Source organism: Epinephelus fuscoguttatus, linkage group LG4, assembly GCF_011397635.1.
Source record: "Epinephelus fuscoguttatus linkage group LG4, E.fuscoguttatus.final_Chr_v1".
Classification (NCBI taxonomy): Eukaryota; Metazoa; Chordata; class Actinopteri; order Perciformes; family Serranidae; genus Epinephelus; species Epinephelus fuscoguttatus.
Window position 1 is genome coordinate 4176808 of NC_064755.1, and position 13803 is coordinate 4190610.

The window sequence follows — 13803 nt, forward strand, 5'->3', positions numbered from 1 at the left end:
GTCTTATCAGTGCAATTTCAGTTAATAACAAAATCAGCGGAATATCTGCAATCCAACAGCACACACTGAGCCCACATTAATATATACTAAACATGTATTTATTGGTAAGAGGTTGATAGGTGCACAGACGTAAATTATCACAGGTCAGAAGTGCAGCAACAACTTGGAAGCATCTGGTCTCATCAGCTGAAGAAAGACGGAGCAGAGTGAGAGACCTGGAGGGAGAGTGGGCTGACTGGCCGGCTGATCTGCATCTTCGTCTGGGCCGGAATGATACTCTGTTCTCCCTCCTCCTCTTTCTCCTCTTCTACTCCTTCTTCTTGTAGTCCTCCAGGTGAGCCAGTATCCAGCCAGAGGGACCCAAGATGGTTATAAACATGACTGTCAGAGCGATCGCCTGCTCCTGAGGGACACAAAAACAAAGAGATGGTTGAATTCATATTACTTAGCAGCTTGTAAGAATACCTCTTTTTATCTAATGCCCCCAAACATAATTTTAGTTAAAACTGCACAGGAGTGTGTAGTGCTGAAAATCACGTACTGTAAATAAAGTACCACTTCCTGTGTCCACTATGTGGTGTGAGAGAACGCACAAATTATAAGCCATGTTGCTGTATATCGTGTGTAGGACACACCATGTAAATTCATCTAAATTAGTTTATCTTTGTCACAGACGGCTGACTTCCTATTGTCAGAAGGTGGTGCTATTACTATTACTTGATAGGGGCCTGTAGATGTCTTCAGGCCTGGACTCTCTGCGTGGTAAATGGGGGAAGATTAGACTATGTAAATACAAGTTACAACAGCTTCCTATGTCATGGCGAAACATGCAAATTGCCTGCTTCACCACAGCAATGCCATTGAACAAAAACAACAAAACAACAACAAAAACTTCTGCTATCATGAAGGTCGCGCAAAATTAAAAATGGCCGACTCCTGGGTGGGCGAAGTGTATAAAACCCAATGAGAAGTGTATCCAAATGATGAGAGGAACCTCTCCCCCATACCAAATCTGGTGAATATCAAAGCAACTTTGACCCAACTACAACCAACAACACATTAGGGGGTGCTATAGACCCCACTTAACAGACACGCACCCAATGGCTCTATATTCTTGTAAAGTTCACATGTTGTGTGTGCCATGTTTGATGATTTTTCAGTTGTACCAAGGGCACCAAACCGCATTAACACTTAAAGTAATTGGGGGTGCTATAGAGCTGAAGTGCCATGTCCAAGCCCCATCTGAAACATGCAATTTAAATAATTACTGGCTTGAATGTGGGTACAAAGTTTTGTGAGTTTTTGAGCATCCTAAAGTCCTCAAACATGTATTCGTACAATGAAAATTAACGCACAAAATCCAAGATGGCTGACTTTCTGTCAGTAGATACATTTTCACAAAAAAAAAAACAACAAAAAACAAAACAAAAAAAAAAACATCGTACGATCTGAAGATACGAGCAATGACCCATTAAAATAACTTTACCCTTTCCCCACCCTGGTGTATGTTTAGGGTGCTATGGAGCCAGGTAGCCATGCCAGAGCCCAATCACTGTAGAACTTTGCAATTAATGCCAGTTCTGATGTGTATGCCAATTTTCACAAGTTTTCAAGCATCCCAAGCCCCTAAAAATGCAACTGCATGGTAGGAAAATAATAACCTCTAATAATAGATTCTTTGCACTTTCAGTAGAGAAATGTTTGAGGTAAATGTAATGAAATAGGATAGGTAGAATGAATAGCTTCATCTCTTCACAGTAGCATTGTCATTGTCAACCTTAATAAAACTCCAAAACAAGGGGAAGAGAATAGTTAAGCCTATACTCTGATGAGATGTGTGACTAACACTGTTTCTGGAGCTGTATTTTGTGATTCACTATAGTAGTTGTTGTTTACTAGACTTGTGAGCATATTTGGTCATACGAGGAAGAAGGCTGCTTTATCTTTGGCAGGAAACACACACAAGAAACCCCCCCACTTTTCTTAGACTCTGTAGTCTGTAAGGATTCAATCCAAAAATAACATTCAAGACTCAAATCTTGAATGTTCTCTGAGTAGAGGCAGCAACCCAGGCACACCAGTTTTTCTAATGAAACACATCTCCAGTGACTTATCACTGCTGTTTCAGATCTACAGTCCAGATGTCCTGAATAAATCCAGCCTGTCATGATTTTCAAGCATATGTTTGACAGTACTTACTGTTCTGCTCCTTGTTCTGGTAATTAGACTACACATAAACTATTAAAGCTATATCAGGACCCTGGCCTAGATTGGTTAGTGTTCTAAATGGAAGATAAACTCTATAAAGCACTCTGTCTCTCTGTCTTTCTCTCTGATAGGAAGGAAAATAGCAGCAGGAACACAAAGCTTTTGTCAGCTGTAGCTGCAAGAGCCCAACAGATATGCAAGCAGATGTTATGGGTTTAAAGGTACGCTATGGAGTTTATGGCCTCCAGCGGCGCTATAGAGCAATGTTTTGATGAGATGGCCCATGTCTTATTTGTATCTCGCCCACAAAGATGCTTTACACTCAAAATGTTCTGTCATTAGGGATGCACGATATAGGATTTTTCGCTGATATCAAATATGCCAATATGTAATAACTCATTTGACCGATAACCAATACTGATGTCAATATATCCACTTTTTTTCCCCACCTAATTTTAGTGATCATCAAATCTCTTCTGTAGTGGAATTAACATCATATTATGCATGCATACTCTTATCATGATGGCCCACCAGCAGATTGAGACATGAAATACAATACTTTTTAATGTATGTAATATTCATTCATTGTGCAAAATAAGAAAAAGTATATTGGACGATTCTGATAATTCATTTTAAGGCCAATATTGGCGGATACTGATGACATGCCGATATTATTGTGCATCCCTAACTGTCATCTCAGATAATATAGTTTAATTGTGAAATACATAAATGCTGAATGATTGTTATCATGGTTTAAATGTTAATAAACTTAAATATTGATGCAATGATGTTGCTAGGTACCAATGACTGTACATAAACATGGACAACCCATCTCCACTTCCTCCCATTGTACAAAAATGAAGCAAAAATATTCCGGATTCAGCTGCTGCCATCTTGCGCTGGTGGGGGCATTTGGAGCCAGAATCTGTGCTGAAGCAGTATCCGCAGTATCAAGTTCCCAACCAAATCCCAAAATCTGACCAATCACAAGTAGAGCCATTTACAGCATGCACACCAACTGGCACACATAGCTGCCAATCATGATGTCAAATCCCCTTTTTATAGCATCAAATAATTAATTAAAACCAAACTTATCAGAAAAACTAAAATGGCAGAAACCATCTTTGGAAAAATTTATGTGAGGTGCACTTTGAGTTTTTAGCTTGGCCCCTGTCCCATCCACTAACATGAGGGGACGGGTTTAGGACTTAAACTTAAGATAGCCAGAAGGGGGTGATTGGGGTGTTTTGGATTCACTTTTGGGGAGCTCTCATGTCGGCCATCTTTATATAGTCTATCCTAGATTGGCATCCTGCATCTCAGGCACATTAAAATATGAAGCACCCAGTATACTCACTATCAATGCGTTTAGAGCGTGCAACCTATTCTTCTGATAACACTACTTTTGTGACTTAACTTATTTTCAAAATATTTCTCATGTCACAGAAACAACTGATTGTGAAACTTGTGTTTTGGATGTTATTACTGTCTGTAATGTGTCTGTGTTTTTGTTTTGTCCCGGGGACCACTGGTAGACAATATCCTTATATTTTAGGTTTGTATAATTTACCTGTATTCACAAATATGTAGGATATTACTACAGACTGTTGTGTTACATTGCAACGCCTGCTGTGACGGCAGATGCTGTATTTACTCATGTCAATGATGAAGCGACAATGCTTTATTGTCCAGCAGATGTGTATTTCATGCAAGATGAAATGATCCCGTTTGTTCATCGTCTCAATAAGTGAAAAGATAAAAACTAAACGAAGGAGAACAAGCATAGTTCTTAGAATGTTAGATCATCACATTTATACAGTATCTTGTTTAATTTTCTTAGGATAATCACATAACACATTTGTTTGACTTGATACTGGGTAGATGATTTTGGGGCTCTCTATACTTAACTAAATATGTGACATTTGTGTAATGTTTTGTAAATAGACTATATCAAGATTCATTTAAATCTAAGGTTTTGTTAATACAATTTTAAGATTTGGCATTTTAATTCTCAGATACATCTTCAACATGATAGCTCGATGGATCGATGGATACTTTAATTATTTTGTAGCTTATTACACAACCCATACAAAAACAGAGATACACATAGGGATAGAGAATTCAAGTGTAAGAATAAAGACACACAGTAGTGAAATTATAGTCTGGTCCCAGGACTACTACAGAGAGCTGTTACTACAGTTGATATGCTTATGATGGTAATGCAAATTTAGGTGGGGGCACAGTGCAGGTACTGCAGTGTAGCAGTGCAGGAGTAATTAATACTTAAATATAATGAAAATAAAAAAATATGTATTTTTTTAATTGTAGAAGGTGCTTAAAAGTAAAAACGCTGTGTTAAATAAAGAGTAAGTAATGCTGGAAAATATAACACACAAAATGCACAGCAGGTTAAAAATGAAATGCTAACAGAACATGAATATGTGAATGAATACAATCATAATTACAACCATACAACACAGAAAACAAATTTTAACAGGGACTCACTCAAATGAGCACCTATGGGTCCCGGAGACTCACCACATTGTAAACCTATCAACATCACTGTGGATGTCTTAAATATCCCACACCAGTCTGGCTCTGTGTAAATCTTTAACAGCATACTGTAAGGTAATGTTGATGTTAAAGCAAAAAAAAAAACAAGCGTGTTAAAGCATGTCCTTTTTTGTAACTGGAGTTTTTACAAAAACAACGAAACAGGCCTGTAGAAGAATGAAGATAATAAGACACACTTCTCAATGCGTCCATGTTAACACCAGCAGTACACAAGCATACAATAACTTCCTACTTGTAACTTGAGGAAACTAAAAAATGTTTCAACTGACTCCAGCCTCCCCTAGTTCTCCTCAAAGTCAATATGGAGCCTTACCGACTCAATATGTGTTAAAGTTAAATACAGTGCTCTCTGTTTATTATTAAGCTATTCCCTCTCAAAGTTTGGGCATTAAATGAGCTCAATGTAGGGGCACATTTAATTGAATAGAGTTATAATATTGTAGTTAATAAGTCCGTGTGACTAAGAGTGAAATCAGACATGTTGACCGTGATCAACATCAAGGTCAGTCACTTGGCACCTGCCCACATGACATACTTAACTCACACTTAGACTACAATATTAAACTTTTGTAGGGTTGATTAAAACATTATGGAAGAATACTGAGTTGTACATACTCGTCTGTAAGATATGTGAACATTTCGGTGTATATAGTCTGTATTTTGCTGTTTATGTCTCCGCACAGCGGGCAGATGTCTACGTGTTAGATTCAGGCAGAATAATGGCGAGATACTGACGCACCTGTCCCAAAATAACTTCGTTTGATAAGAAAATGTCGCATAAGCACAGTGCACGGACACATAGTTTCATCTACAGTCCATATGAGAAAGTCCAGTGTGAGAGAAGAAAAAAATGTATAGTTTGACGCAATTAGGAGAAAGCGAGCTCTGCAGGAGAGATTCTGCTCTGTCATATCAGGCCGAGATGCGCTAATTTTAACCCCAGCGTTAATAAAGCTAGCTGACGCTCATCATTACAGCCTGTTGCTGAGGGGACATAACATTATTCCCCTGCTGCGCTCATGTTAGGTCCGTACAGTGAACATGGACTCACCCCTGCAGTGATGTGGTGTTTGGCGGGTTTGGAGGACCAATTAGCCGCAGGGACCATCTGAGTCCTGAGTGCGGTCCTGAACAACCGGGACACGGTGGTCAGAGACATAGCGACGGTTCAATGCTGTGAGCCCGGAGACTGAGGGACAAGTGCGGACAACACAAGTTGCAGGTCTGCTGTTATTGTCACTGCTGCTCTTACTTTCTGTTTTTCATCAAGTGCCAGGCGCAGTGTGTGTGTGTGTGTGTGTGTGTGTGTGTGTGTGGGCGTGTGCGTCTGCGTGCGTGAGGGAGGGGGGGAGCGTTACGTTGACAGCCCTCAGGCAGCGTCGGAATTTAATTGGCCGTTGCACCTCCGGGTATCTGACACCGTGACCGAACTAATCGAGCAGCGCGAGATGTGTCCTCATATCACCCCTTCCTTCAGACAGTGTAAACACTATGCAGCTGCTGGTGATACACACAGGCCTCCTCCTCCTCCTTACACTGCAGACAGGAGATCTGCGGCAGTTGGTTCACAAATATACTGCTCAAAATGATTATGGGAACACTTAAAACACACACCAGATCTTGGTGAAGAAATTATTCCAGTTGAAAATCTTTACTAATGTAACTGTATAATTTGTTGAGAACAAAATGACATAACAACGGTCAGTGGCAACCAAAATTATCAAAGTAAAATTTGAAATCACAAGCTGATCCAAATTTCATGAATTTTTTCACATCACCTCATAATGTGACTCAGCAGTGTGTATGGCCCTGCATGCCTGTATGCACTCCCAACAACATCTGGGCGTGCTCCTGATGAGTCAGCGGATGGTGTTCTCCTCCCAGACCTGGATCAGGGCATCAGTGAGATCCTGGACAGTCTGTGGCGGTACTTGGTGGAGGCTGATGCGCCAATACATGACATCCCATAGGTGTTCAGTTGGATTTAGGTCAGGGGTAGGAGAGGGCCAGTCAATGGCATCACTGCCTTCTTCATCCACTGCCTACACACCCTGGCCACATGAGGTCGGGCATTGTCCTGCACCAGGAGGAACCCAGGGCCCAGTGCACCAGCATCAGGTCTGACAATCACTATGAGGATTTCATCCCTGTCAGAGCCATTTCTAGCAAGTCCTAGTTTCCTATTATTTTTTGAGTCACTTTAACGGCCACCTGACATGGCATCAGGAGAACCTTTTATTGAAGGCATGTGAGCTCGAGCAAGTGTGGAGCATGGAAGATGCGGCTCTTTAACCGTCGTGCTTTTGGTTAATCTTGATAAAGTCGTTAAATACCCTGTTGATTTGAACTTTGTTTTTGTAAAGGCCTATTTATTTGGGTAATGTTTGTTTGGGGATTTTTGTTTGCATTTTTTGAACAGGACAGTCAAGACAATCAGTTCATAGCGTCATCTTACAATTCTCCATACATCCTGCAAATCAGTCAACACTAAAACCAACCGAAGCACCCTGGATCATCAAACAGTGAGTAAAACTAAACCAAAGACAGAAAGTTCATCATATCTCCCAGTATGGCGTCTGTTGGTGGTTATTTTTTAACCTATTTGGAAGCCACAATAATCCTTGTACCTAACCACACCCTCATGGAGTCTGTTTCTGACATTTAGGTCAGATACATGCACACCAGTAGCCTACTGGAGGTCATTTCGTAGGGCTCTGGCAGTGCTCCTCCTGTTCCTCCTCGCACAAAGGAGCAGACACCGGTCCTGCTGCTGGGTTGATGCCCTTCTATGGCCTTGCTTGTCAAGCTCTCCTTGTGTAACGGCCGGTCTCCTGGTGTCTCCTCCATGCTCTTGAGACTGTGCTGGAAGACACAGCAAACCTTCTTGCGACCGCATGTATGGATGTGCCATCCTGGAGGAGCTGGACCACCTGTGCATCCTGATTTGGCTGCAGGTACTGCCTCATGCCACCAGTAGTGACAAGGACACTAGCAGAACACAAAACACACACACACAGTTTTAGGTGTGTATATATATATTTTAGCAACAGTGTGTCTTACTGCCGCTTTTACGTTACATCCACTTGCAGATACTTGATATTGGACACATTAACATACATATTACACAGTAATCATCATTACATATCTGTATAAGACAAATCTACAAAAGAAAATAGGAAATTATTAGTTTAACTCGATAGTTTTTTATTGGTAAATTACAGTTTTTAAAATAGTTTATGCAGAATAAGTTTATAATTTGTTATAGATTGACACTTTCACAAAACCAGAAAACCATGATGGAGATGGGTTTGTCTTATTTAGGGCATGTATGGGAAATAGCACCATTTTTGTTTTAATGTGAGTTCTTCTTTGAACACGGACGTATTTCCAGGTGGCAGTCGGGCCCCTCCACCCCTTGGGCCCCAGTGCAACCGCGCTGCCTGCACTGTCTATATTTACGCCCCTGAACCATTCCCTTTTTGGGTTGTCCTGCTTTTGCCACCCCACTACACCTGTTGACACTTTCATTTGTACCAAAGCAGGTGAAACTGATTCACAATCACTTGTGCTTCCTAAATGGACACATTGATATCTCTGAGACATAACTGGTGTCATACTGTGACCATTAAGTTTTCCCTTATTTTGAGCAGTGTGTGTCTCAGCATTATAGATAAATCACATCTTTAAAAATTACACTATTACAACATAATACAATGCACATTCATTCAAGATTAAATGTTTATGCCATTGATGTTTTATTGGAGTGTTTTCATTTTGTGTACCTATATACTGAATGAAGAAAAAAACCCCACTGCATTAGCAGCTGCTTTGCAGATGAACATTTTATATAAAACATGACAAATATATTCAGTAGTAGTGACTAGTAGATATAGCAGAAACCTTGCAGTAGCAGAGAAAATGATAACGGTAGTAGCTGTAGTAGAGTACTAGTAGGATGTACCAGGGTGAAGTCAGGTAATGTGGGACACTTTTGGTAGATTACCAAGAAAACCACCTAAAACTCTAAAGACTACATTGCGTGTTACTCATAGAACTTGTTATGGGTCTCTGATTTCATAAAGAAAATATGTTTCCAGGTAAAATAAACCTCAAACCTCAAACCACTGACATGTTCAGGTAAAATGAGCCTGCTGGTAAGGTAAAATGGGACAGTTATGTTTGTTTGTTTTTTAAATCAATTATCAGTTCTGTCATTAATTAATTAAATCATAAATGTAACCGCACTTTGTGTTGAAAAAAGATCCTCCAACATTTCTGCCATACTTAGTCTACAGTGGACATGTGTTTGCTTGGGTGTGCCTCACATTCATTACACTCAGAGTATGAACTGCTCCCATCTGGGCGTCCATTTAGGGTCCCAAGAACCAGTTGGAACTTATATAAGAAGTCCTTTATTCCTTATGCAATACAGACAATGAACACAGAATGACTGTATCAGGGAACACTGCTTCTTTATAGGATGTGCTCTCTTTTATTTATATTATTTGTTGCTCTTACGTGCCTATTTGCACTCATGTAGCATATATATCATGAAATTGTAAGTTTTTAATGGTGTATTATGTCACATGTCTGCATGTACCTTTGATGTGTTTGAAGCCAAAGAAAAATTTCCACTGAGGTGGAAAATAAAGTTGTCTGTCTGTCTGTCTGTCTGTCTGTCTGTCATTGATGGCTAATTCTGGACTATTGTAGCTGACATGGAGTCACTGCATCATCCTTGATTTTTTTTAAGTTGTGATTTTTTTTAAAAAAAAATGTTATGGCCGGTAGCTTTAAAACAGGTACTGGTTTCACTTAAGATAAATGTCCCAGTGAAAAAATAAATTGAAAATGATCATAAATCTAGGGCGTCGGTAGAATAGTGGATAGTGCCGGCGCCCCATGTACAGAGGCATTGCCTCGCTGCAGCGGTCGCAGGTTTGAGTCCAACCTGCGACCCTTTGCTGCATGTCAGTCCCCACTCTCTCTCTCTCTGTCTCCCCATTTCACACACTGTCCTATCCATTAAAGGCAAAAGCCCACAAAAATAATCATAAATCTGAGTATTCCAATGTGTTTGACAACAACTTTATTTTAGCTATAGCTGCCATCTTGGAAATATGCAAATTAGAAGTACTGATGCATGCATTCCAATGTGTTTCTTATGGTCAAAAACTGTAAAATAGACACCAAGCTTGCAATTGTAGCTCATCTGGTTCAAAAGTTATAGCCAAAATGGTTTTCGGGTGGCAGCCATATTGGATTTTGCCACCATACTCATCAGAATGCCAATCTGCGATACCCTGATATCCAGATGTCTTCTACATATATTAAGATATATATGTACCAAATTTGCTGCTTTTATCACAACGTGAACGACTTGATTCTGTGAGCTATGTTGCCCCACTAAAAATGATACATCCTACAATCATTTTTGTTTTCCAGAGACCAGTAATTCTTTGACTCTTTGCTCCACTCATCCTGGAGCAAATCATTTCAGACCAATCAAAATGATTGTTTCATGTAAACCACATTTGTAGTAACAATGCAATAGCATGTTTGATTGCTAATAGTGTATTTAAAGAGCCCAAGAAGTCTTTTTTTGTCCCATTTTACACACATACAAATTAGGTCACAAATTACCTGACTTCAGCCGTGGCTGCAGTTGTAACCAGATGTTGTAAGTGTAGCACAATCTCTATACACAGATCAATTCAAAACACTTACTAAACACGGACACGGAGTAAATGACAAAAAGTACAGACTGAAGAAAAAAACAAGGATAAAAACATAAAAATGTAAAGGACCTGTTGTGTATCAGTTCAGAAAAGGACCCAAATGCAGAGCAACAGGCAGGTTGAAGGTTTAAACAAAAAGTGGGCTTCAGCCCCAACAAATCTGTGTTTCTCTGATGCTGTTTGGTATAACAGAGAGAGGCTGCTAGCTCAGCACCTGCTAATGTGTGCTCACCTTCTTTTCACTGATAACTTAGGACCCAGACCATCAGGAGGTTTTTACCACGAGCTGAATTATCTGCAGAGGTCTCTTCCTCTCCAAAACAAACAGACCAGGTGATTTCAGCCAGTAAAAACACTGAATAAAGCAGTTTCATAGTAGCCTAATAACCAGTGTTTTTCTGACACTGCTCATTGCAGAGGGGCAGCTAACTACAGTGGTTGACACAAAAACATGAATGGTCCTATCTAGAGCCAGTGTTTGGTTTGTCCGTTGTGGGCTACTATGGAAACATGGCAGTGCAACAAGGCGATCCCTGTAAATGAGGATTCACTTCCTATATACATATATACAACTCATTCTCAAGTAACAACACAGCAAGTCTTATTTTCAGGTGAAACTACATTAAAGAAACCATACTAATATTCCATTTCTGCCATTAAATCCTACACACGTGGACATTTAAAGGTTAAATCTCATAGTGCAGATTCAAAACATCTGACATTTAAACTGAAAGCAAAGGCAAACTTGTTTCTAGCTCTTTATTTGATACGTGTTTATTTTGCAGTGGAAGTAGGGATAGTAGCAGTAATGGTTCCAGTAGGATGAGATAATACTAGTTTTACCAGTCTCGCTGGTGGCATTGTTGGCAGGACAGTTGTACTGCTGAAGTAATTACACCATAGTGGATCATCAGTGAGGCACTCAGTGATCACACACTGATCCGTGCCTCTGTGTTACAGTGACATATTTCCACTGTGAATGTAGACTTTCTACTTTTGGATTTAAATTGTGAGTTAATTTGTTTCAGATGATTTCTACTTGGCTTTTTGGCACAGCAGGCAGAATATAACTCATTATCAATAACATAATGTGAGCTGCATGTAAGTGCTGTTTGAAAATGTTTAGTTTAAAATGTGCATGAACCAAACCAACTAAGTTCATAGTTGAATAAATACATGGACAAACAAATTAATTAATTAAGGTTAAAATGTAAATCTTGTGATTGAGTTGATGAATGAAAGGTAAAATATACATGATTACAAAGATTGAAGCTCAGGCATTAGTTCATTGTTTACTTATCTGTAATGTTCGTTGTCAAGTGTGCCGCTATGGCAGAATTTGATGTGGGGACAGTGTATAATGCGGTGTTGAGAATGTCATGCTAGGCTCGACTTTTTGTCGGAAAGATGGTCAGAGAGACGTAGGACTAAAAGAACTTTGGAAAACTCTTTTCATGAGAAGCAGCCACCAAGGTACTTTATTTCACTTTGACATTCGTGAGCTTACTGACCGCCATTTTGTTTTCCATTCTGTCATGTTACACTTTGAACACTGTATAGATGCACTCTCTGTTGTGTTTATTCTTAAAAATAGTTTTCATGGCTTGATAAGGAGGAGATGCTTCAGAGAAACAGAAAAGCCCAAATAAATGCCCGTTTGAGAGAACTGACCTGTGTCTGTGCTCAGGGATGGGCAGTATTTCTATTACTTGTATTTGAAATACGTATTACAATTACATTTGAGTATTTTGTAATTTGTATTTGATAAGGCTGATAAAAAGCAAATGTAATTTGTAACAAAATACTTTTGAGTGGAGTAATTTTGTATTTATAATACTCAAAATACTTTCTCCACGAATCAAAAAACAACAATAATAGGCTACACATTCTTATAATATTGGATGCAACTATATATATATATATATATATATACAGTACAGGCCAAAAGTTTGGACACACCTTCTCATTCAATGCGTTTTCTTTATTTTCATGACTATTTACATTGTAGATTCTCACTGAAGGCATCAAAACTATGAATGAACACATGTGGAGTTATGTACTTAACAAAAAAAGGTGAAATAACTGAAAACATGTTTTATATTCTAGTTTCTTCAAAATAGCCACCCTTTGCTCTGATTACTGCTTTGCACACTCTTGGCATTCTCTCCATGAGCTTCAAGAGGTAGTCACCTGAAATGGTTTTCCAACAGTCTTGAAGGAGTTCCCAGAGGTGTTTAGCACTTGTTGGCCCCTTTGCCTTCACTCTGCAGTCCAGCTCACCCCAAACCATCTTGATTGGGTTCAGTTCCGGTGACTGTGGAGGCCAGGTCATCTGCCGCAGCACTCCATCACTCTCCTTCTTGGTCAAATAGCCCTTACACAGCCTGGAGGTGTGTTTGGGGTCATTGTCCTGTTGAAAAATAAATGATCGTCCAACTAAACGCAAACCGGATGGGATGGCATGTCGCTGCAGGATGCTGTGGTAGCCATGCTGGTTCAGTGTGCCTTCAATTTTGAATAAATCCCCAACAGTGTCACCAGCAAAACACCCCCACACCATCACACCTCCTCCTCCATGCTTCACAGTGGGAACCAGGCATGTGGAATCCATCCGTTCACCTTTTCTGCGTCTCACAAAGACACGGCGGTTGGAACCAAAGATCTCAAATTTGGACTCATCAGACCAAAGCACAGATTTCCACTGGTCTAATGTCCATTCCTTCTGTTTCTTGGCCCAAACAAATCTCTTCTGCTTGTTGCCTCTCCTTAGCAGTGGTTTCCTAGCAGCTATTTGACCATGAAGGCCTGAATCGCGCGGTCTCCTCTTAACAGTTGTTCTAGAGATGGGTCTGCTGCTAGAACTCTGTGTGGCATTCATCTGGTCTCTGATCTGAGCTGCTGTTAACTTGCGATTTCTGAGGCTGGTGACTCGGATGAACTTATCCTCAGAAGCAGAGGTGACTCTTGGTCTTCCTTTCCTGGGTCCTCATGTGTGCCAGTTTCGTTGTAGCGCTTGATGGTTTTTGCGACTCCACTTGGGGACACATTTAAAGTTTTTGCAATTTTCCGGACTGACTGACCTTCATTTCTTAAAGTAATGATGGCCACTCGTTTTCTTTAGTTAGCTGATTGGTTCTTGCCATAATATGAATTTTAACAGTTGTCCAATAGGGCTGTCGGCTGTGTATTAACCTGACTTCTGCACAACACAACTGATGGTCCCAACCCCATTGATAAAGCAAGAAATTCCACTAATTAACCCTGATAAGGCACACCTGTGAAG

The 13803-nt window shown here is 40.0% G+C and overlaps 1 protein-coding gene across 1 annotated transcript; it reads right to left on the reverse strand.

The window, feature by feature from the left end:
- Positions 1–76: 76 nt before the first annotated feature.
- On the reverse strand, positions 77–6090 carry LOC125887580 (cytochrome c oxidase subunit 8B, mitochondrial). Its single transcript, XM_049574540.1, has 2 exons — positions 5834–6090; positions 77–403 (listed from the first exon to the last, which is right to left on the reverse strand). Exons 1-2 carry the CDS (start codon positions 5939–5941, stop codon positions 308–310), a joined length of 204 nt encoding a protein of 67 aa, XP_049430497.1. The 5' UTR covers positions 5942–6090; the 3' UTR covers positions 77–307.
- Positions 6091–13803: the final 7713 nt, after the last annotated feature.

Bases quoted from the DNA above. Each gene is read 5' to 3' on its own strand.
- LOC125887580 (XM_049574540.1), bottom strand. From the start codon at position 5,941: ATGTCTCTGACCACCGTGTCCCGGTTGTTCAGGACCGCACTCAGGACT. The intron at 404-5,833 runs GTGAGTCCATGT...TGTGTCCCTCAG, and splicing joins AACACCACATCACTGCAGGG to GAGCAGGCGATCGCTCTGAC.